At 35.5% G+C, this 24096-nt stretch overlaps 3 protein-coding genes and 1 long non-coding RNA gene across 4 annotated transcripts; 2 read left to right on the top strand and 2 right to left on the bottom strand.

Annotated features, from left to right (window-relative positions):
* Positions 1-6635: 6635 nt before the first annotated feature.
* LOC137809261 (uncharacterized) lies at positions 6636-7658 on the bottom strand. The gene has a single exon (XM_068610396.1). It carries the CDS (start codon positions 7656-7658, stop codon positions 6636-6638), a length of 1023 nt encoding a protein of 340 aa, XP_068466497.1.
* Positions 7659-9978: 2320 nt separating this feature from the next.
* On the top strand, positions 9979-11406 carry LOC137811066 (uncharacterized). The gene is made up of 2 exons (XR_011081023.1): positions 9979-10225; positions 10724-11406. It is a non-coding gene; the product is annotated as an uncharacterized lncRNA (long non-coding RNA).
* Positions 11407-11975: 569 nt separating this feature from the next.
* Positions 11976-16900, bottom strand: LOC137811065 (subtilisin-like serine-protease S). Its single transcript, XM_068612646.1, has 11 exons — positions 16043-16900; positions 15870-15964; positions 15665-15762; positions 15377-15535; positions 14783-14894; positions 14154-14682; positions 13979-14073; positions 13641-13883; positions 13428-13542; positions 12970-13156; positions 11976-12687 (listed from the first exon to the last, which is right to left on the bottom strand). Exons 1-11 carry the CDS (start codon positions 16136-16138, stop codon positions 12125-12127), a joined length of 2292 nt encoding a protein of 763 aa, XP_068468747.1. The 5' UTR covers positions 16139-16900; the 3' UTR covers positions 11976-12124.
* Positions 16901-23136: 6236 nt separating this feature from the next.
* LOC137809260 (uncharacterized) lies at positions 23137-24081 on the top strand. The gene has a single exon (XM_068610395.1). The coding sequence runs from the start codon at positions 23137-23139 to the stop codon at positions 24079-24081; it is 945 nt and encodes a 314-aa protein (XP_068466496.1).
* Positions 24082-24096: the final 15 nt, after the last annotated feature.

Genomic DNA, 24096 nt, shown 5'->3' with positions numbered 1-24096 from the left:
CTATGAAAGTCGCATTCCAAGGACGAGCTGCATGCATGACACGTGAACAGCTAGCGCACTCCCAGAGGCGGGTGACCCCAGAGATCAGGTGCACGAGGAGGCACCCAGGTGGTCACCCTATCAGAGGTTGCACTCTAGTTAGGGACCCCACGTGCTAGGTTATCCTAAGAGTAAGGTAACAACAATGTTGGGCCCGCCCCATCAGAAAGGCCCATTTCGGGTAAAGAGGAAACCCTAGTTTCAGTTTATAAATAGTAAGGCAACAAACTTGACAAGGTACGCTATTCATTTTGCGCCGCTTAAACTCATACAGTGACAGTTACACAGTTTCGGTGTTTCCTAGCCCTAGTACTGACTTGAGCGTCGGAGTGCAAACGGCCGCTAGGGCGCCCCTTGTCTTTGTGTTTTCAGGCATTCATCACAGGAACGGCACGTGCTGACACAAAGATTCGGGACGAAAGAGCGACGTAGGCGCACGAAGGCGTTTCGAGTCAACTGGCAAGAACATTTGGCGCCCACAGTGGGGCACAATACAAAACATTGTCCCACCAGCAAGAACCAAGAAGATCCAGAAGATGAGAGGTACTAGGCAAGGACCTGTTGCATCGAACGGGGGTGAGGGCCTCACCCTGAAACAGGTTATGGAGGCAATGCGAGCCCTTCAGGAAGAGATGGTCGCGTCAAGAGTGAATCAAGAACGCATCCAAGCTGACTTGGTAGCATCGCAAGCTACGAGCGGAGAACTGTGTTGTTCGAACGAGGAACTGCGCAGGGATCTGCAAACCCGCGCAGGTGAGTGTGAGGGTGCAGATCAGGGGCATGTGACCCCACCCAAAGCATTCCCAACACCGTTCTCACAAGAGATCGTAGGGCCCAAGGTGACCTGCACTAGGATGGAAGACCTAGAGGCCCACCTTACGACATTCCATACACAGATGATGCTGGTTGGGGGCTCTGATGTGGTGCGATGCAAGCTGTTCATGAGCACTTTGCCAGGAACAGTGATGAACTGGTTTATCAGCCTCCCTGATGGCCATGTAATTTCGTTCCCGCAACTCACGAAGCTGTTCAGGGCACAATACATCGCGAATCGAGCTCCCCCGTCAGTCTCTTATGACCTCTTTGATGTAAGACAATATCAAGGAGAGTCCTTGAAGGAGTTCCTCCACCGCTTTGGAGCGCAAGTGGTAAGGTTGAACCTTACAGACGAAAAGATAATGGTGCACGCTCTCAGGAAGGGCATCGCACCAAGACCCTTCAGTGAGTCACTCATCCGAAACCATCCTAAGACCTTCGCCGAGATAAAGCGTCGCGCGATGGCTCATATTGTAGCGGAGGAAGAAGTTAGTGAAAAGTGCACATGCGTGGTTCCCACGTGGCCGCGCGCGACAGGTCGTCCTCAAACCCTAAGGGTGCACGAGGCAACAACAAAGATGAAGATCCCTGTGAAGCAGCAATCCTATCAACCAAGAAAGCCTAGTGCCAAGGGTCGCGGGAGAGAGAACGTGCCGCCAAGGCACAACTTCGTGGTAGAATTGAAAGACCTCATCGCTATCCCAAATGTAGCTGAGAGGTTGAAGGTACCTCCCAAGACCGACAAGAGGCTCGGGCCCAACAAGAACGCCTGGTGCGAGTTCCACCAAGCATTCGACCATCCCATACGCAATTGCTTGGCGCTGGGACACCAGCTAGACGAGTTGGTGAAGAACGGTCTCCTAAGGGATTACCTGCAAGAAAAACAGGGGACTGAGGACATGGCAGTAACAGGGGGTGGCCCGGGGCATGAAGTCCCCGTACACGGTGAGGTCCACACCATTGTAGGAGGGTTCTCGGGAGGAGGCTGCACTGCTTCTCAGTGGAGGAGATACGCACGAACGGTGATGTCGGTAGAAGCGCAGAGGACTGACGACGCCTTCGACGTCGACCTGGTCTTTACCAAGGCCGACCTTGAAGACGTTGTCCCCCATGACAATGACCCAATGCGGTAACCGCAGGGAGGAAGGTGCATCGGATGTTAGTAGATCAGGGAAGCTCGGCAGACGTAATGTTTTGGACGACCTTCAACAAACTGCAACTATCCCCCGACATGCTAAGGCCCTATGGCGGCTGTCTCTACGGTTTGGCAGGAGATCAGGTAGAGGTGCGCAGATACTTAGAGTTGAGGACTACCTTCACGGATGGTGCCGCGTCACGTATAAAGAGCATCAGGTACCTTGTCGTCAATGCCTCCTCTACTTATAACATGTTGTTGGGTAGACCAACACTGAATAGGTTAGGGGCAGTGCCATCGACAAGACACATGAAGATGAAGCTACCGGACTTGACAAGAAGGGTGATTACCATCAAGTCAGATCAGAAGGAGGCCAAACGATGCTACGAGAACAACCTCAAAACAAAGAGAGGGGTATCTATGGTCGCCAGCGGACCACCATACACCGAGGAGATTCCTCTGCCCAAGGTCAGTCGCGCCAATCCCAACAGGACCATGGCAGAAATCGCCCACAGAACCAAATCTGACTCGTTTGGCAACCCTGGGGAAAGAGAGATTGGAGAAAAGAACTCCGACCTAAGCAACGTCCTCGGCCAAACGGCACAAAACCCGGTCGAAAGGATAGTAGAATCAAGAACCGGGGTACCCAGTGATGATCGACTAGGCGATTGGTTCAGCCCTCTGACAGAAACGGGGTCAGTTTCAAAGTCTTATACCCAGGGGAAGCAGAGTATGCCAAGGGTCTGGAGAGAAACACTAGGTACCAAGGAAGGCATCCCTGCTAGTTTCATGTTTGGTCTCTCCCGTGTGGACCGATTCTACTATCCTTTCGACCGGGTTTATCATGTTTAGTACTGACTTGAGCATCGGAGTGCAAACGGCCGCTAGGGCGCCCTTGTCTTTGTGTTTTCAGGCATTCATCACAGGAACGACACGTGCTGACTCAAAGATTCGGGACGAAAGAGCGACGTAGGCGCACAAAGGCGTTTCAAGTCAACCGATAGGAACAAATATATAAAAATAATAGTTTTTTTTTTTAAAAAAAAAGTAAACTATAGTTACAGTCATAAATTTTGATAAACCTCCATTTTTCTTTTTACTTTTGTGTCTGTAAATACTTTTATACAACTAAGTTTGATAAAGAAAATTTGAATAAAACATCATTTCACATCTCTAAAGATTAAAAAGAATCTATTTTTTATCTCATTTTTTTAAGTTTTAAATAAAACATTTTCCCATAATTTAAGGGAAAAAAATATTTTTTATTTACTTATGACAGTAGGTGAAACTATAGGGAGTATCAAAATACAAGAAATAAGTTTTTGAAATTGAAGAAGATAGTTATTGATAGAAGAAGGCCAAGTCTAGGCCTCACAACTAGAAGATCAGACCTAAAAATAGGTCTATAGCAAAGAAGATTCAGGAAGATTGAGACTCTGCTACGAATGACAGAGAAATATTTCTCTACATGTTCAAAGATGCCAAGAATCTAGTGTAAATTTGTAGAGTAGAATTTAAATTTTTGTCAAGTAGAGAATAGGAATTTTTCTTGTATTTTTCTAAATGTAATTAGGTTGAATTTAGGCATCTAAAAACAAACCTAGGATAAATTAGGGTTTCTAAAAACTCCCAATTTACCCATGGCCGGACCTTTAGACCTAATTTGAGTCACATGAACCACACCATGTCACACCCCCCTTGTGAGCTCAAAATAAGCGCCTAATTCAAACCTTTTCCATTTGAATTTCCCACCTATTTTGTAATGCATGACCAACCTCTAATCCTATAAATAAAGATGTTTGGCTCATGTTTTTGTAAGGTTAATGAATGAGTGAAATTGTTGCCAAAGTTGCTAGCTTTTCTCACTCATTTGTCTTCCCTCTCTAGGATAGACACTTTAATCTTCTTCTTCACCTAGCTCAAGTGATATGGCCCAACCAATCACTCTCCCTACCTATCATGCGCCTTCAAGGAATCTATAGCTCCATGAGAGCCATCCTTGCACGTTTCCTCCATTGAAGCTTCCACAAATCATCCAAAAATTAAAGAAATCAATTCGGTCAGGAAGGCGCATTTCCATCATTTGGTATCTACAACCAAGGTTCTTCAAGAGATAAGTGTCTTCTCTTATTTTTTTTTATTTTTTTTTGTTCTTAATTCCGTGTTGTTCATCATATTTCCTTAATTGTCTTGTTATTTCTGTTTTTAATTTTGGTTTATGTTGCTGTTTTAAAATTCTGTTTGATTCAATTTGTTCAATTGTTCTTTAACAATCCGTGTTGCAAATTTTATAGGATTCTATGTGTTGTTCTGTTTTTGCTTTATTTTAGTCTTATTGATGTTTTTAATCGGTTCAATCTGTTTGGTTTGAGTCATTTTAAATTTTTGAATTCATTTTAGTTTTGTCAAGTCATGTTTATCCTACAATGTCATCAATTCCAATTGGTGCTTATTGTTTTTTATTTGGTTGCTTGATTTTAATTTGAGTGCAATTTTATATTTCTGAATTTGAGTTTTGGTGTATTTTTTTTTTCAGATTTGAGTTCTTGCTTGTGTGCTAGTTCCATACAAGTTCATTTACATCAATTACATTGTGTCTTTGAAGTTTTCAATTTTGTTTTTAATTCTAGTGTAGGTTTCCTCTGTTTTAATAATTTTGTGTTGGTTGAAAAACATTTATGAAAATTAATTCCATTGGTGAAAAATTCCGAGATTCTGTATTTGAACAACTTGAGGTGTTAAATTTTTTTGAAAAAAAGAAGTATAGAAAAATTCAAAATACAAAAAAAAAATGATAAATGAAAAACGAACAGAGTGCAAAATTTTGACTCTGAAAAAAAAGTGAAGCGATAGTGATTTGAAAAAAAAAAAATTACAATTAATTGGTGCATTGTTTTGGTAAATTTCCAACGCCTAATTTGAGCTAAGACATTGAGGTTTCTGTAGTTTAAATTTCACATTCAAATTTGAAGTATTTGGCTCAGCATAAATTTTGAAACTGACGCAAATTTTACCAAAAATTCTAGTAGTGTTGTTTTTGGTTTTTTTCATCCAATTTTAGTACCATTCTCTAGGTTTGAATTTGAGTACTACCTTTTCTTGTGTACCTTAATTTTTTGCTTGTCAATTTTATTGAATACTCTTTCAAGTCTTGTCATATATCAATTCATTTTGTTATGGTCCTATTTTTTAAATTGAGTTTTGTTGCTTTAAACTTGTTTGACCTCTTTTTGGTGGAAGCAACTTAAAAAGTGCCTTGGTGAGTAGTGGAGCTGAAATTTTTGGTGAGAGCTATATCACTAAAAAGGTGCAGATTTGAACATTCAAAGTTGAATATCCTAAGGAGGTATAACAAGGGCCAATAACAAGCTAGCATAAATATATATATACACACACACAAAGGAGCTACAAAGTAAAGGAGTGCATAAAACAAGTTTTAAAATTATGTGCCTAAAAAATTGTTGACCTAATTTTTCATTGTATTTCTTTGAGTTGTAATTTGCAAGACTTTGTTTCATTAGTGGATTAATTTCGTCTTAGACGGTGAGTGTGTCTTCAAGCTTCCAAGTGCCAAGAAGCCTCACCTTAGGAATTCGCCTAGTTTTAAAGCTTTCTATGAGCTGTGTTATCACCCTCAGCAACTTGATCTTGCTCAACTTGGTTCAACGACTTACCAAGCTTGAACGTTCTGCCCCCGATCTGCCTCTCCACAATATCCCCTGCTGGCTCGGGTCGCCTCTCTCGAGCGCTTTCTGCGCGGGCGTCCCGTCTCTGCTAGGTGGGCGCTCGATAACCATGAACACCCCACTCTTGGTCTTGAGGTTGTTCTCGTAGCACCTCTTAGCCTCTTGCTGGTCCGACTTGATGGTTATCACCTTCCTGCTCAAGTCCGGCAACTTCATCTTCATGTGGCGTGTTGACGCTACCGCCCTTAGCCTATTCAAAGCTGGTCTCCCCAACAAAATATTATAGGCTAAGGAAGCACTAACCACCAAGTACCTTATGTTCTCCGTGTGGGATGCAAAGCCATCCGTAAAGGTGGTCCTTAGCTCCAAATGCCCCCGCACCTCCACCTGGTCTCCTGCGAAGCCATACAAGCACCCAGTGTAAGGCCTCAACTGATCGAGAGACAAATGCAGCTTATTAAAGGTGGACCAAAACATCACATCCGTCGAGCTGCCCTGGTCTACTAGCACTCGGTGCACCTTCCTTCCCGCGGTTACAGCAGAAATCACCACAGGATCATTGTCATGAGGAACGACGTCTCGAAGATCGGCCTTCGTGAATGTAAGGTCGACATCGAGCACGCCATCCATCGCTTGCGCCTCTACTGACATCACCGATCGTGCATACCTCTTGCGCTGAGAAGCAGTGCACCCTCCACCTGAGAAACCCCCTGAGATGGTGTGGATCTCTCCATGTATGGGCATCTCGTGCCCTTGGTCCTCACGTGACGCTGCTGAGGTCTCAATCCTTTGTTGCTCCACCAGGTAGTCATTTAGGAACCCACTCTTCACCAGTTCGTCCAACTGGTGTCCCAACACCAAGTAGTTGCGTATGGGATGACCAAACGCTTGGTGAAACTCGCACCAAGCCTCCTTGTGGGGCCCAACTTCTTGTTAGTCTTGGGCGGCATCTTCAACCTCTATGCTATGTTGGGCACAACTATCAAATCCTTCAGTTCTACCACAAAATTATGCCTCAAAGGCTTATTCTCCCTTGTGCGCCCCCTAGTCTGAGGCTTCCTAGGCTCGTAGAGTTTCTTCTTCGTGGGGGCCCTCTTCTCTGTTGTGGCCTCATGCACTCTCACGGGCTGTGCACGCACCGACGCTTGTGGGCGCGTGGGAACAATACACGCGCGCTTCTCATTCATATCCCCTTCTGCTGCAATGTGAGCCACCACTCGACACCTTATCTCAGCGAAGGTTTTAGGGCGACTCCTGATGAGTGATTCACTGAAAGGCCCCGAACAAATCCCCTTTCTGAACGCGTGAACCATCATCGTTTCATCCTTGGTGTTAAGCTTCACCACCTTTGCCCCAAAACGGTTAACAAACTCCTTCAACGACTCACCCCGATACTGTCTTACGTCAAAAAGATCGTAAGAGTTGGGTGGGGGAGCGCGATTCGCAATATACTGCTCCCTGAACAACTTCGACAACCATGCGAACGACGTCACGTGGCCATCAGGGAGGTTGATGAACCAATCCATCGCCGTCTCTACCAGCGTGCTCATGAACAACTTACACCTTACTACATTAGAACCACTAACCAGAATCATCTGCGTGTGGAAAGTTGTGAGATGAGCCTCTGGATCCTCCATCCCTGTGAACGTGGCTTTCGGTCCCACGAACGTAGCTGGTATCACAACATCCATAATCGTCTGCGAGAAAGGCATGGGAAACTCCCTGGGAGAAGTAGCACATTCTTGTTCCTCTGTTTCACGATCCCCTGCCTGGTTTCGCAAATCACGCCTCAACTCTTCACTGGTTCGGTGTAGCTCTTCGTTTCTTGCTTGTGACGCGACCAGATCAATCTGGATGCGTTCTTGATCAGCTCTTAACGCTGCCATCGCTTCTTGAAGGCCCTGCATCATCTCCATAACTTGTTGCAGGGTTAGACCTTCGCCCCCAATTGGCACAACAGATCCTTGCCTCGTATTCCTCATCTTGATCGATTCTTGATGAGTCTTGATGAATCTTTCTCAGTTCTTGCGGTTGGGACAATCGTTTTAGATCGTGCCCCACGGTGGACGCCAAATGTTCCCGCCGGTTAACCCAAACATCTTCGTGCACTCACCACAACCTTCGAGTCCAAAACTCCCTTCGCTCTCACGGTGCTTTCCTCCAAGTGAATTACCTGAAAAACAAGAGACAAAGGACGCCATTGCGGATGTTTGCACTCTGACGCTCAAGTCAAACTCCGGGCAATGAAACACCAAAAAATTCTAAACTCTGAGAGCTTTGTGTAACTGTGTGTGTTTTCACATTAGAATTGCGTACCTCATTATGTTGGTTGTTACCCTTTATATACTCTTTAGTGTTTCTGCTCCCTTCGCTAACTATGACTTGGGCTTACTGTAGGTGCATCTTAACGTCACTATCACCCACTCTTAGGGCCATTTAGTGTTCAAGACCCCCTCACTGGAGTGCAACCTCCACGGGATGACCACTTGGGTGTCAACTCATGCACCCAATCTCTGGGTCATCCGCTCTGGGAGTGCCCTAACTTATTCACGTGCCATGCATGCAGATCACCCCCGGGACGTGGCCCTTACCAGACGTCTCTTTCCCAGGGGCTCTTTGATTGTGGTGCGCCCTACCGCCTCATCCACCTCCCATGCAGGACCCTCTGTGACCTTGACTTCTACCTTGCTGAGTGCTGAAATGTGGCTTGGAAGTCATCTTTTTCGACTCATTGTTTACTGTTTGAGTTACCGAGGTCCGAGGTCTCCGCACCCCGCGCTTTGATGTCGCCCCCTCCTCGGCTACCCTCACCCGCAAGCTTCCCGAGACACTGGTCCGTCCTCTCAGCCTCCCAGTGGACCCATCCTTCGGAGTCACACCATGATTTTGATCAACGCCCAAGTCCGATGACTGATTGGTACAATTATATAATTTAAATATTTATCTTCAATTAATATAATAGTCATATGATATTATCTTCAATACTTACTTACGTAATATTAAATTAAATGATACATGATAGTTATTATTTTCAAAAGAGATGATAGTAAAATAATATTAAATGTTATATAATAGTTACATTAAGAGATAATATTTTCAAAATGAAAGTTGTATAATAGTTAGTTTAAAAATATTGAATATATTATTAACTATTTATATTTTTATCTCTCACTTAATTTTCAATTAGTTTAGTGAAAAAGGCTTTGAGGAATTTTAGACCATATTAGGCTGAATAAGATAATGCATTATTATCAAATTATGTCTTTTTATGGTACAAATGTGAAGTGAGGAAAGGAAGAAACTCTTCTTTCATTCAGAACACCATTCGCAGATGGTCCCACATAGATAGTTTTTTAAGACAAATTAGAGTCTCTTTCCTATAAAATGATATGGTACTAGCTAATTATGTAACCTAAAGAGAGGTAATTATCAAAATGGTTAAGTGGTTACTAGATTGAATAATTGAATTATATTATATTTTCTTACCATCTAATCTAATGGATTAACTATTGAGCTACTTTCACATGCATAAGTGACTGTTGTGAGAGTAATTATAAATATATAAATTAATAAGATAATTTGTGTAAAAGAAAAAATTAATATAAATAAAATATTTTGAAAGTTTTTATTTTTTACAACTACTTGATAAATAACTATAATACAAATATTTAAATTAAAATGAAAAATGAAAAATATTAAAAAAAATTGAAGTTAAAACATAACTCGGATATCCCTTTGTCATATCTACAATTTTACATAAAATATTTCGTAATATTAAGTAAAATTTAACTCACTTGATTATATAATTTAAGACTGCATTTTCACATCAAAATATTATGTAATCTTAAATAAGCATAATTAAAGGTATATTTTTAAGAAAATATTTGTATTATATTAAATAAACAAGGATGATTTTTTTTAATTATTTATTTTATTATGAAAAATTATTTTAACAATTTTTATCCTTTAAAAATTGTTTTTATCTTTGTTTTGCCAACACATCTTATTGTTTACAAGATATGATAATGTACTTTTAGTTGGATGAAAAGATAACATTAACTCAAACTTTTAATATTTAAGTAATAAAAATAATAACTATTTTTATTCACAAAAAGAGAACATAGATTTTATTGGTTGTAACTTTAAATTTTACGTATTTACTTTATTTTAAAAGAATAACTTGTTTCAAAAGATATAACAAAAAATACTTTTTAACTAACATTGAAGTGACTCTATTATATCTATATCTATCTATTATATCTATATCTATCTATTATATCTATATCTATATATCTTGAATATGAAAGAACAAATAATTAGTTTGACAGGCCAAAAAGTTAAAAAAGAATGACCAGTAAAGCATGAGCCATGCCCTTGATTTATTTCCTCTGCATTACCATTTCTAACTTGTCCCCAATATCTCTTCCTCTGCAGTTCAAACCCTAATTTGGTTGTTTGTCTTTGAACTTTGAAGATCCTGGTTCTCGTCTGTCTTCGTTCCGAGGTTGAACATTTACAATAGAACACCTTGCTCAATCACCTTCCCAAGGTTCGTCTTTCTGCTTCCCTCTATCTCCCTTCGTCTTTAATTGCTCCAATCTTTGTTTTGTTGTAATATTTTGATCAGTATTGGATTTTGAATTTCAGCTTTGGGAAAAGAGATTTTGAATTTGTCTTAATCTAATTTTTTTTTTCACACTGGGTAGTTGTACTTTCAGAAGATTTTGAATAAGGGGCAATTTTTGTTAAAAGCAAAAAGTCAGGTCATGAAGAAACAACGAGTGAACATGCATTTGTGCTTTGTTTCACCCAATTCATTGAACTTAATGCTTGAATTTATCATCTTTTTCATCAATATAGAAGTTCAATTGAGAGACATTTGATTGGAAAAACCAATAATTTTTTTTAGAACTGAGTTTTTGTTTTGATGTAGAATTGATTTTTTAGTATTTACATTGTTGATAATCAATTTCACCTTAAATCATTCTCTTAATTCTTATTATTCTCCATGACTTATAGTTTTTTATTTTTTATTTTTATTCTGCAGTGATTATTAGTGAGAAATGCAAGATCCAAGGATTCCTTTGTCAGAAGAGATCATGAATAATAAACCAAGGAAGAAGAAAAATTTAATCCAGAATACTTTATTTCACTTGAAAGGGAATGGTGTCAAGGAAGATGGACAGACATCTCTAAAATCTACACAGAAGGGTTCCAAGAGACCATTGATGACTGAAGTTTCTCCAACTTTTCAGAGACAAGAAGGTTCTAATTCAGATTCATTGCCTGACTCCTCTGCAGGTGGAAATGAGTATCGCACATTGAGGCGGAAGTATTTACTACTTGAGGATGAGAGCTTTGCATTAGGGGAAGAGTTAAGAGAGGTTGAAGATGAAGTAAAATCTCTTGAAGATGAAAAGATTGCTTTGCTGGATCAGCTTGTTGTGATGGAAGGTCTTGTTGATCCATCTATCCAGTCTTAGATGTATGCTATGTTGCTGTGTGATGCTAAGAAAAAAGTGTTGGCTCCTTTTGTCTAGTTCTAGAGTTTCTATGGATGAATACCATATTATAAAGTTTGTCTAAATCGCATTAGAATACTTTAATAATTTTATCTTTTAATCTTAGTAAATTGTTTATGTATGTCTGGTTCACTGTATATACGGGATTGTTTATATATTTCTGGATCACTCTATATAGTGGCATGAAAATCCTGTGATTTCTTATGAATTATGATATTCTCTTAAATTTTCTTTGAAAAATAAATGTCTAAATAGACTAATAAACAAATATACTGTCAAAAGTAAGGGTGACTTCAACATATCTAACAGGAGAAAGACATGCACTACCATGTCAGTGAATATGTACTTTCTATCACATTATTATTATTATTATTTTATTTTTAATGAGTTAAATTTTAATATTTATTATAATTTTAATTTTATATGTTTTTTAAATAAAATGGTTTATGTTTTTACATCTTTTTGTTTTCCTTCACTTCATATTGGAAGAGTACAACCTTGTAAATGTGTTAACTTGCCTTTAAAATAATAGTTTAATTTTAATTATGTAATAAGTATTTAATTATTCACTTATATCTTCTTATTTAGAAATAAAATATAAAAACAAAGATCATACTTTCTTAACATCCTCTTTCAGTGGGATAAATCAGTGCAATAAAAGAAGAGCACCAAACTTTTGCGTGGTAAGTGCTCTTAATCTCGTAGTAATGAGAAATGATAACTTGACAAATAATGATAATGAATCTGAGAGTATGATCAGGGCATTAAGATATCATCTATTCAATTCTGTGTTTTTATTGTCGGCTGCTTCAAGCATATACCTACAAGAAAAGTTTAGAAGTGATAATTTTGATTGCATTTGCATTTGACTAAGATTGGTAGTGACTGTAAAGCTCCTAAGCTTATATACATAATTACAAGCACTGTTATCTAACCAACCCAAGACTTGCTGGTGCAACCCTGACAACTAAAGGACTCGTGACCTGTGATATTCTGTTTTTCCATGACAAGAACCCAAATGCATAGCCTTTTGAGGGGGCAGCCACTTTAAAAGTTACATTGAACTTGATTTTCTGTCCTACCCTTGTGAAAACTAATCGATTTGGCACAACAGTAACATTAACTCCGGCAGGAGACAACACTACAGATCTATATATACTTCTTGCTTTTCCAACATTAGTCACAACTCGGGTTACTGAAAAAATGTCTTCTAGATTGGGGACTGCAATAGATGGATAATTGAGGTCCGATGGTGTTTTGAATGCCCTATCACATGTGCTGTTGTCTCTTGTGACAAGGCGTAGTGATCTCTCATCATAACCAAGTGAACATAGGAACGCAACGAAATCATTTGGATGTGAATCATAGACAAGACCTGGATCCAAAACTTTGGTAGGATTCACAAAGCCTGAACCATAATCAAATGCATTAGCCCTTCTTTTGTCAGGATCCGCTCTAATGGGTTGGTGGCGCTTATCCAGAACTGTTGCTGCATAATGAACTGAAATATTAGTTTGGAGTGGTTATGCTCAGTATCTATATTTAGCCATTAAGTGAAATAACATTTAATGTAATAAGAAGTTTTCTTTTAATGTTTGTTAAGAAAAATCTCACAAACTGCATTTGGTAATATATTGGTAAGGCATGTGTGGAAATTCTTTGTGAAAAAAGAAGTCACATTTGAATGTGGAAGCTTATAACTACAAGATTTTGTAAAAGTGACAAGAAAACACAAGACAGATGTGAAAACCAGATAATACTCATGTAATACCAGTTGTCATGATCGCAGATTTTATAGCAGAAGGAGACCATGTAGGATGCACAGCTTTGACCAAAGTTGCAATTCCAGTTACATGAGGACAAGACATAGAAGTTCCTGATAAAATATTGAACTTTATTCCAGCTGCGGCTGGAGACCATGCTGCCAGGATGTTTAATCCAGGAGCTGTAACATCCGGCTACAATACAACAAGAAATCATTCAGAGTTAAGTTAAAATTAAAAAGTCATTTAATGAATCAAGTGACAAATATATCGAGCAATAGTAAATTGAATCGAACATCTTTCAGAAGTAAATTTATGTTTTCTAAATGATGTCTGATTTAACTTTTCCTAACCTTAAAAGTACTGAACTTGGTTTTAACTCAAGAAAAAGATTGATTCATTTTACGTCTATTTCCTCTGCTATATGTGCTTGTGGAAAAATACGTCCAAATAAAACCAATATCACCTTCAAAATTTCTGGGGTTAATGCATTTGGGCCTTTAGAAGAAAATGCTGCTACACGGGGCGCGGGCTGAATTCCTAGTACTGTCTTTGCTCTGGAAATCCTTGACAAAGGCATGCTGTTCACCATAATATGATGCTGAGTTAGAGAATGGAAGAATAGCAGCAGAACATAAAAATGGTGTATTCTATTTCTATCAAATATAAAACTACAAACCGTGTGTTATTGATATAAGATAGAATCCGTTCTCCAGTTTTCGTTCCAACAACAGCTGAAGGTATTACAAATGAGGTGGCAACACCTTGATTTGCCTCATCAATGAGTATCATCCCAACAGCACCTGCCTCTTTCACAATCCTACTCTTTTCCAACTTTGACTCCGATGAATACTCTGCATGTCGACACACAAGAACCTTCCCTGTGGCCTTGGTCTTGTTTAAAGAACTATCTACACAGTAACTGCAGAAATGCAGAAAAGAGGACAACATTAACTTAAAACCATCCTTTACGTTGACATTAGGCTTCTTCTCACTTTTGAGTACCTTGTGCTTCACCTGGATTGATAAGGAGTAAAGTATCCGGCAAAGGCTTGAGATGCATCCATCAATCTTGTTGAGGCATTCATTCCCAAGAGACTGAGACTCTCACCCTGATTCCATAATAGAGAACTAAATAGAGTCCACCAAGTGAACAAAATATACACCAAAACACAAAGTGATTAAGCTTTACCGTGATGTTAACACTATTTCCTAGTGTGATATCAGAGGTAAAATCCCTATCTGTTGAGCTAGCACCAACTGTGATGATCCATGGTGCAAGGTTCGTTGCAGAACCAGGATTTCCTTCATTCCCGACTGATGCTACGACCAACACTCCATGTCTTGCAGCATGGAATGACCCCACAGATACGGCATCACTGAAATAGTCACCTTGGGGGGATTCAGGACCCAGAGACAAAGATATGATGTGCACACCATCTCGTATGGCATCATCAAAGGCAGCTAACAAGTCCACATCATAGCAACCTGAGTTCCAACACACTTTGTACACTGCAATCCTAGCCATAGGGGCACCTCCCCTTGCTCCTCCTCTTGCTAGCCCCTTGTAACTGATGTTTGTCACGTAGCGACCTGCTGCTGTGGAAGCTGTGTGGCTACCATGACCTGAGCTATCTCTGGCAGATCTGAAAGAGATTTTTCCATCAGACCCTTCTTCTGCTTCATGTCCACTCATATAGTATCTTGCTCCTATCACTTTCCTGTACCATAAATGATTAACCAATGAAGATGACACAGCTGGGAACTAACGCCTATGAAGTCAAACTTAAAAAAGCATGAGGACATGATTCAACCAGAAACCTGTTGCATGATGAAGCATTGAATGCTTCTCCTAATTGACAATGACCCTTCCATCCCTGGGGCACTGGCTGCATGTCGGTGTCTCTAAAGCTCGGGGATTCAGGCCAAATTCCTGTTGAATTGGGGCTAATGATTATGAATAAAATACACTATTAACAAAACAAATTCCAAGAATTATTGAGTAAACAATTTTTCAGTGCAATATTTTCATTTTTAAGTAATTTTAGTTTGCATAAGCAGTGATACAGGAAATGAATAAAGCATGTTCAGGATCAATTTTAACTATTCAGAGATGGTTTATTTAATTAAAGGAGTTTTCATAAGCAAGAATGTGACTACCACAATGATGCCATGTGAAATCCAATATTTTCAATCATACTTTCCAATAGCTGCTATTCCTAAATGTAGTGGGATAAAGATACACAGTTTCTGCAACTAGAGAAATAAAATAAAGTTTGCAAGTCCTTATGAAGCGGCTAATAAATGTCTTCACGGGACTTTGAAGAAAAGGTGCATGTTGTACGTATGGGTGAAGAGATTGCTATGAAAGTTATCATAAAGGCTTCAGCTTACTGTAAGAGTACGGCTGCTCACCCGTATCGATGAAACCAATGATGACATTCTCTTGGTTTTTGGTGGAGTACCCATGAATCTCCATTGATTCGTTGTTCAGAAGTCCCATGAAGTCCCATGAATGAGTTGTGTGCAGCTTTCTTTTAGTGTTGGGAAAAACAGATACCACTCCCGGCATCTCTGATGAAATTTCAACACACAAAAATTACAATATTCTATAAATATTAAAGTTGAAGGAGTGAATGAGCATTGTTTTATTTGTTTATCTGCAAAGAAAAGGAGAAAAAAATTGGGGGGGATTTTACTGACTTGAAATTTGGTGAGCCTGTTCATTAGTCAACTTGGCTGCGAAACCTCTGAAACCATGTCTATAGCTATAAACATGAGAAGCCCTGGCTTGTTCAACACTGTTAAATATATTCCAACAAGGAAAAAAAGAAAAACCGCATATAAGAAATATGGAAAAAGGGTTGAATTTTCCAAAAGAAAGATGACATTAATTCTGAGCTCTGACCTTCCTCTGTGAACAGCTGCAAGCATTTGATGATTCTGCTTCAGAATATCATCTGGGTCTTCTCCAGTTTTGCTTCCCATGTACACCACATAAACCTGACAGTGCCAGCGAATCTAGATTCCATAATTTGTTCTCACCACACTCTAAACCAAAATCCTTGAAATAAGCCATACCTTGGCAGAGAAGCAGAAGCTAGATTTTGCAACAAACACTGCAAGAAACAGATAAAAAAAGGTACTACTGCTTCTAGTATAACTGGAAGAAGACATTGTTAAGTCCCAACCTCTGGCTAAAAGTACTATATGATTACCATATAGTGACAGGCAAAAAGATGAAATGAAAAGGCAAACGGACACAGATAAAATGGATAACTAGTTCAGAGTTATTAAGATTAAAAATATGTATATATCAGAAAAGAAAACCCAGATGGAGTTCGAGGAGAGGTAGAAATAGAATCATTGCTGCAGTTGTATCATTGGTGTCTGTTACGTAATCTAGGTGTGTGTCATGTCATGTAACTAGAATGAGACTATTTAAATATAACAGCAAAATGAAACGAGGAAGGAAATGACAACGTGGAGTGATAGTGGATACAAAGTTCTCAGTAGATGATGATGACAGATAGAGAAAAAGGTACAATGTTGCTTTTGGTACATGCCAAAGCAACCGCAAATCTCCCATATTTCTGTGAGGCTGTTAAAAGCAATGTAATATTACCCTCAACCTTAGTCTATGGAGCCATTCACTCATACACAAATATAATATTAAAACAAAAAACCTTAGTTAATGAAAGCAATGTGTCTTGGTCTGATTGGCTCAACACCAAGCATGTTGTAACCACCCTTATGTTTTCTTTTCACAATTCATTCATGATTTTCAGCAGAAAAGGAGATTTATCCAATATATGGTTGGCTGCTCTTAATTTCTGGGTTGCTGTTGCTGTTGCTGATTGCTGTTGCTGATTGCTGTGACTTCAATCAATAAATTTGGCTAAGGTTAGTGTGTATGCTTAATCCAAGATCATCTGAATTGTTGACTTCTCCATTAGATACTGTTAAAATAAAAACGTCTGATAAATGTTAAATTGTATTACAATTTTTTTGTCCATTTTAGATTCATTTTGATATTTCTATTTGTTTTTTCGTGATTTTAATTCTTATATTTAAAAAAAATCACAATTTTGGTTCAATTATTAATTTTTGTATTAAATACTTTGGAAATGTTTTATCATCCTGTCTTGGCAAGTCTGAGTATGACTTTTTTTTCTTTTAAGGGTAGTTTTAGTTTCCATTAAACAAAGTGTCTGTAATATTTAACTATCATGTTCATGTCTATGAAAGAGTATTATTTATTAGGTGGTGTCATCAACTCGTTAATATTTTTGGGTGTTGGGGTTGGTGTTTGACTTTTGATTAGAAGATATTTTAGGTTAAAAATAAAATTACAACAATTTTGGTATAAAAAAAGTTATCAACCTATTAATATTTTAATTGATCATTAAATGGCTGTTATTAATAATGTGAAGTTGCATAATAATATCAAACCTAAATTTTTTTATAGAATTATAAAGTATTATATGTATGTATTAAAAAGTTAATATTAGAAGTTGGCTTGGATTTCACACTTGACACATGGATTAACTTTTTAAAACTTTAATCTAAATTCAATTTATATCTAAATCATTGTATTAAATTTTTTAAATTCATATATCTTTTAGATATTTATACTTTTAAATCTAAATAGTTTGATTTGATTTTAAATTCAAGTTAATAGTTTTAATATAAATGGGCTTCATATTAATTTTAAAATTGGTATTTTTTAAATTGATTTTAGATCTAAAATAATTTAACATTAATATATACTTTTTAAAATAAAAATGTTGATTTTTTTATATTTCGTAAAATGTATCATTTATTAGTAATCTAAAAATAAACTCGTTTTTTTTATGTTTGATACATATTTTAGGTAAAGTATACAGTGTTTAATGTTTGATAGACGTATCCTCCATGTGAGTACACATTACTTCTAATAAAAGAACAAATAGCGTAGTATTTAAAAATTTAGTCTTGAAAATTAAGATATATCAATGATGATATTTTAGGACCAAAATGTATAAATAAATATAAAAATAATATATATATATATATATTTAAAATATCAAGATATTTAGTTAGGTTGACCCAACAACTTTTGCGTAGTTTTTTTAAAATGATATATAAAAACTGAAACTGAAATGGACATAAAATATTTCATTTTTTATTCATTTTCTAATATTTGGATTAAACTAAAGACATAATACATATGAAATTATGTAAAATATACACACACATATTATTAATATTTATTTAGACAAATATATTAATTTATATATGTAAATTTCATATTAAATATTTTTTTTATCATATTATCTATTATTATGTTAAATAGAGTTTAGAGTCCGTTAAATTTTTTTCTTTATTTTTTCACATATTACTGTGTAATATTTTCAATATTTATTTATTATTTAAATTTTAAAAAGTACTAGTTTTAAAAAACGGTATCAACCGATTTATAAACATTAAAACTATTTATTTTAAAAATTAGAAATTTAATTTCTAATTCAATTATTTAGATTTAGATATATAAAAAAGCAAACTGATTTTTTTAAAATGTAATATAAATTTAATTTTAATATAATTATTTGGATTTGTAATAAATTGAATAAGTAGATTAGATATAATGAAGTTTTTGTCCACCTACTCACTATAGATTGATAGATATTAATATGACAAGTTTCAATAGAAACATATCATTAATTACCATCATTCCCAACTTCTGACAAGCTTCCTTACATCATCAGAAAACAAAACAATTGCATTCATTAGAGAAAAATTAGCACAATGATGAATGTTATTTAGTCTTGGTACCAAACATGATATACAAATAATTAAGTTATGGAACCACCTTAATCTACAGCTTTATCTATAAGCTAAATTTCATACAAATTCTCAAATAAAATAGAATGAGAGTCATAAATAGGTTCATTTTTTCAAACACAACTTTTGTTCATCCTTGAAAAAGAAAAACATGGCGTGTTGGTGTTCAATATCTTCCTCACGTAAGAAACTCTTAGAAGGTATTCCATTATTTAGCTTCATAATTAACAAATTAGGGTTTGCCAATAATGTTAGAATAGATTGACCATTACGCAAAGCAAAATAGGTATAAATATACATCAAAATTAATAAAAAAAATTCCAAAAAAAAAACTGATTGTGTGTGTGTGTTTTTTTTTCTCGTTTTTCTTCTACTTAATTTAATCCTTGCATTTTCCTTTTCTTTATCTATCATTCCACGTAATGTAGATTCCCCCTTATCAACTAAATTATCATTAGGCAACAGCAGAAAACATGAATGTCTGTGAGAAAGTGATTGATTGAAAATTAAGGAATTGATTGATCATGCATATATGACATTTGGTAATATTTACTCTTCCCATGCATAATATAAACTAATATTTTTAAGATTGGATTTACCATTGAATTTATAAATTAATAAATTGTTTCACAATTTAATAATAGTTTTTGTTTTCAGACTGAGTTTATTAGTAAAATTTAATTCATTAATACTAATACTAATAATAGTAATAATAATGGTTATTATATGATATTATAACTTTGTATATAACGCTAACAACTAACAATATAACATAATTTTTTTTTTAAATCTACATAAAAAAATTCAAATCAAATATTATATTATAATACCTAAGTCTAACTTTCAGTAGAAGATGATAATTCACTTACAATAACAAGTTTATATTTAGAAAAAGAATAACAGATATTTTAGAATATTTTTTATTTTTAAAGAAAAAAGAATAATAGTATTATATACTTAGTTTGACCTGTTGTAAATTATTTTTTTTTATCAAATTTCCTTTTCTCTAACTGTTTTTCATGATTTATTTAAACGAATACTTAACCAGTTTGTTAATGGTTTATTTAAACTGAACACTGAAGACATTAGGTTATGTGAATAAAAAATTTAATGAATTCCTACGAGAAAAAATGTTTTAATGTGGTTTATTTTTACATTATTAAGGATTAAAACCTCTATTAAGTAGGGTTGTAGTTTCTTTACTAAATCATTTATGTGAAACGGTGTTCTCTAAGGTTTTCTTAAATCTTAGAATTTTTTTTTTCAAAACTCCGTTAAATATCATGAGTTTAAGAATCTCCGTAAAATTTTATAGGTTTCAAAACCTTTATAAAATATTATGGCTTGTTGGACCTCCATAAAATATCATAGGTTTCAAAACATTCAAAAAATACTATAAGTTTCAAAACCCTCGTAAAATATCATAGGTTTCAAAATTCCCTAAAATATCAAAATCTCCGTAAAATACCATAGGTTTAAGAATTATAAACATTTGTTTTGTTATTCATTTATCATTCAAGCATTCATATGTTTTTTCAACCACAATTATTTACATTTATTGTATTTATTTATCTATGTTTACTAAAGTACAAATAAAACAAATAAATAGATATAATATTCATCAATTGACAAAATATACTAAAATATATCAAGTAAACACATTGAAATTCAAACTCTAATACGTACAAGTTAAAAAAAACTATGAGAAAGCAGTATAAGATAAATAGTACTATGAAATACTACAAATGAAAACATATCATATTGTTCACAAAGCACAAGACAAAAATCATTTTCATATTATACTATATTCTTCAACAATCACATATGCTCCTCTTGATGTCCACAATTTGTTGGCACACTTTCTTGATCAGAAACCTACATTATAAACATGTATCATAATTAGAAATGTAAATCTAAAAAATAAAACAAGTTTTTTTTTTTTTAAATATTACCAAAAAAAAATTGAACATAATAAACTCAAAGATAATTGATGTTGATAATTTTTTTTAAAAAAATCATCGTTATCTTAATATATTATTTTAACGTTCTTTCATATTGTTTGTTTTGTTCATTGTTTTTTTAGTTCATACAAAATTATTAGTTTCTTTCGTTATCTTAATATATTGTTTTAACGTTCTTTCATATTGTTTGTTTTGTTCATAGTTTTTTTAGTTCATACAAAATTATTAGTTTCTTTCATCATTTTAATTATATTCTGAAATATATTAATAAACATGTTACGTTGTTGTGATGTGATACACTCAAGGATTCTTATCAAAATTCCTAATATAACGTTTATTCTATTTTTTGACTATTACTATTTTTATTATTAACAATTCAAATGATTAAGTTTTTTTGATAGCTTGTATTATTAAGCTACTGAATTTCTTATAATAATATTTTGAATCAATCCTTGCTATTAATAATTTCAATTCTTCATTATAGATATAATTAATTGTAATTCACGTAAAATAAAAGGTAAATTGTATATTGTACTAAAATATGATTGTTTGGATATAAAAAATCGTAGAGTCCATATTATTATAATTATAGTTAGATGTTGTTTTCTAATTAAATTAAAAAATTGTTTTTAAAAAATAATATATTTAATAAAATGTAAATTTTTAAAAAAAGTAAAACATGTAGAAACGAAATTAAATTAAAAAACTAAGAAATACTTCTTAAAAAAAAGGATAAGTGAAAGACTTGCAAGCCCAATGTAAAAAGATCCAAGCGATCAAGCCTAGAAACGGGGTAGGGATAGAAATGATTTGAAAATAGGTGATGTTTACAAGAGAAAATGATGTAAGTTAATTTTAGAATTGATCATTAGAAGGGTAGAAGGGGAAGAAGCAAAATATGGTGCGGCTAGGGTGTTGACATTGGTCAATGCCGCACCATTCAACATATTCTAGAGGTGGGGTTTCCTTCCTACCCTAATGGACATCTCATATGCCCATTCTTATGTCTTCACCTCCTATTTATGCTATATAAACCTACTCTACGAAAATTACAAAAAGAGAGATCAATTGATACTCAACACTCAGAATCTGTGCTCTGCTCCTAGTAATTCTCTGAGGTATGGTGGGTTGGGCTTGCTCATCATTGTGGGTAGGCGCACTCTCTCCTTGGTCCTCATCATGCTCCCCGGGTGGGAGGTAATTCGTCCACGAATTTGGAAGACCTACCTTCCTTTCAATTTGCTGCTTGATGATGCAGACATCCAAGCCCAAGGGCCATGCACAACAAGATTAGAATATTAAAATAAAATAATATTATTATTTTATTTGGAGTTAGGATTTGAACTCAAAAAGGACCAAGTATAGAGTATCAACCTAACCACTGGGACAAATGATCATTCTTGAAATATAAGGATTGTAGTATTGTCTTATTTTCTTACAAACAAGAAAAGACCTTTGTAATTTATACACTGTTGAAACTCAGATTAGAGGGACGAATATTTTGATAATTTTAGAGAGTGTTTCTCTACTACGGTTTTTCCCTGTATCTTGCGATCTTATCAAGAATCCACAAATTCTTGTGACGATCATCCTTAGCCTTATCAAACTTTGTTTGTGGCGCTTTCCTTTATCTAGGTTTCTACTGTTACTGTTTTGAGTTTATTCCTTTCCGTAACCCTAAATTCCCAATTTTATTGTCATTTCTATTTGGATTCATATCAGTTGGTATTCAGAGCAAAGGTTTGAGTCATAATATAATTGTGCATCCTGTATTTTTTTTCCCTCATTACCGTTCATGGTACTGTTCACGACACTGTTCACGGTACTGTTCACAGTACTGTTCATTTTTTGTTTTTAAAAAAAGAAAAAGAAAACAGAAACAGAAAAAAAAAGATAAAAAAAGAAGAAGAAATAGAAAAAAGAAAAGAAAAGAAAAGAAAAGAAAAGGAAGAAGAAGAGGAAAACAGTAATAGAAAAAAAAAAAAGAACAAGAGGAAAACAGAAACAAAAAAAATAGTTCTTATTCAGTGCATACTTGGTGTTTGTTAAAAGTTCTAAAAGTGTCCTGTCTACATATTTTATTTTATCTATATATTGTTTTTGCTTGCTGTTTTTTAATTGTCTTGCTTGTTTGTTGATAGTGAAATTGTTCTTCACTATTTTGTTTTTTACTATTATTTTTAATTGATTCTGATTGCTACTTTTGAAAGATTTTGGATTATTGATTGCTTGATTCTTGTAAGAACCTTAAGTAGAGAAAGAGTGGTAAAAGGCAGTGTAATCACTAGAAAAAAAAGCCTTATTGTGTGAAACACGAGTGTTGAGTGTAAACACGTGAGAAAGTGGTGTGAGGCCCAAACTTATTGTTATTTGTAATCTGTTTACTTGAGCATGGCAGGGGAACCGTCAGATAGTGGACTGTCTCAACTACAGATGCAAGCCTTAACACAACACTTAGAAAGGATAATGAAACAACAAAGTGATGGACTCCATGAAAGGTTGGATCAAATGGAGCAAGCACAACAAGTAAATCCAGAAAATAGAGGGGGAGATAGGAGAAGGAGAAGAGAAAATGATGGAGAACAAAGAACTCTGAGAATTGATGGAATAAAATTAAATATTCCCACATTCAATGGGAAAAGTGATCCTGATGCTTACTTAGAGTGGGAAATTAAAGTAGAGCATGTGTTTGCTTGCAATGAGTACAATGAGGAGCAGAAGATGAAGTTGGCAGCAGCTGAATTTTCAGCTTATGCTTTAACTTGGTGGAATAAATACCAAAGGGACAGAACTAGATATGAAGAACCCATGGTAGAATCTTGGACAGAAATGAAAAGGATTATGAGGAAGAGATATATTCCAGCAAGCTACAATAGGGATTTGCAACTCAAGCTCCAAAGAATGACTCAAGGAAATAAAAGTGTGGAAGAGTATTTTAAAGAGATGGGGGTGACCATGATTAGAGATGGAAAGAATGAAGAAAATGAAGCAATCATGGCAAGATTTTTGAATGGATTGAATCATGATATTAGGGATGTTGTGGAGCTGCAAGAGTATGTTGACATGAAAGAGTTGTTGCACAAGGCTAACCAAGTAGAACAACAACTCAAGAGGAAGAGAATCATGAGGAGTTCTAACAATAATAAAAATTTCTATTGGAAGGATAAGGCGATGAAGGATAAAGGAGTTCCCTCAAGTTCAGTCACTTCTTCAAGTGGGAAGTCACCTCATAGATATAGTAACTCACCACCTAAAAGGAAAATAACTGAGATAAATGTTTCAAATGCTTGGGAAGAGGACATTATGCTTCAGAATGTCCAACAAAAAAGAATATGATCAGTTTATCAAAAA

The sequence above is a fragment of the Phaseolus vulgaris genome, chromosome 2, assembly GCF_000499845.2.
Source record: "Phaseolus vulgaris cultivar G19833 chromosome 2, P. vulgaris v2.0, whole genome shotgun sequence".
NCBI classification, from domain to species: Eukaryota; Viridiplantae; Streptophyta; class Magnoliopsida; order Fabales; family Fabaceae; genus Phaseolus; species Phaseolus vulgaris.
Note: the sequence above shows the minus strand (reverse complement) of the source record. Positions and strands in the feature narration are given on the sequence as shown.

Coding starts and splice junctions, on each gene's coding strand:
- LOC137809261 (XM_068610396.1), bottom strand. CDS start 7,658: ATGAGGAATACGAGGCAAGGATCTGTTGTGCCAATTGGGGGCGAAGGT.
- LOC137811065 (XM_068612646.1), bottom strand. CDS start 16,138: ATGTCTTCTTCCAGTTATACTAGAAGCAGTAGTACCTTTTTTTATCTG. Junction 13,157..13,427: donor TAACCCCAGAAATTTTGAAG/GTGATATTGGTT, acceptor GTTGTATTGTAG/CCGGATGTTACAGCTCCTGG. Junction 12,688..12,969: donor ATCTGCGATCATGACAACTG/GTATTACATGAG, acceptor TTCATTATGCAG/CAACAGTTCTGGATAAGCGC.
- LOC137809260 (XM_068610395.1), top strand. CDS start 23,137: ATGGCAGGGGAACCGTCAGATAGTGGACTGTCTCAACTACAGATGCAA.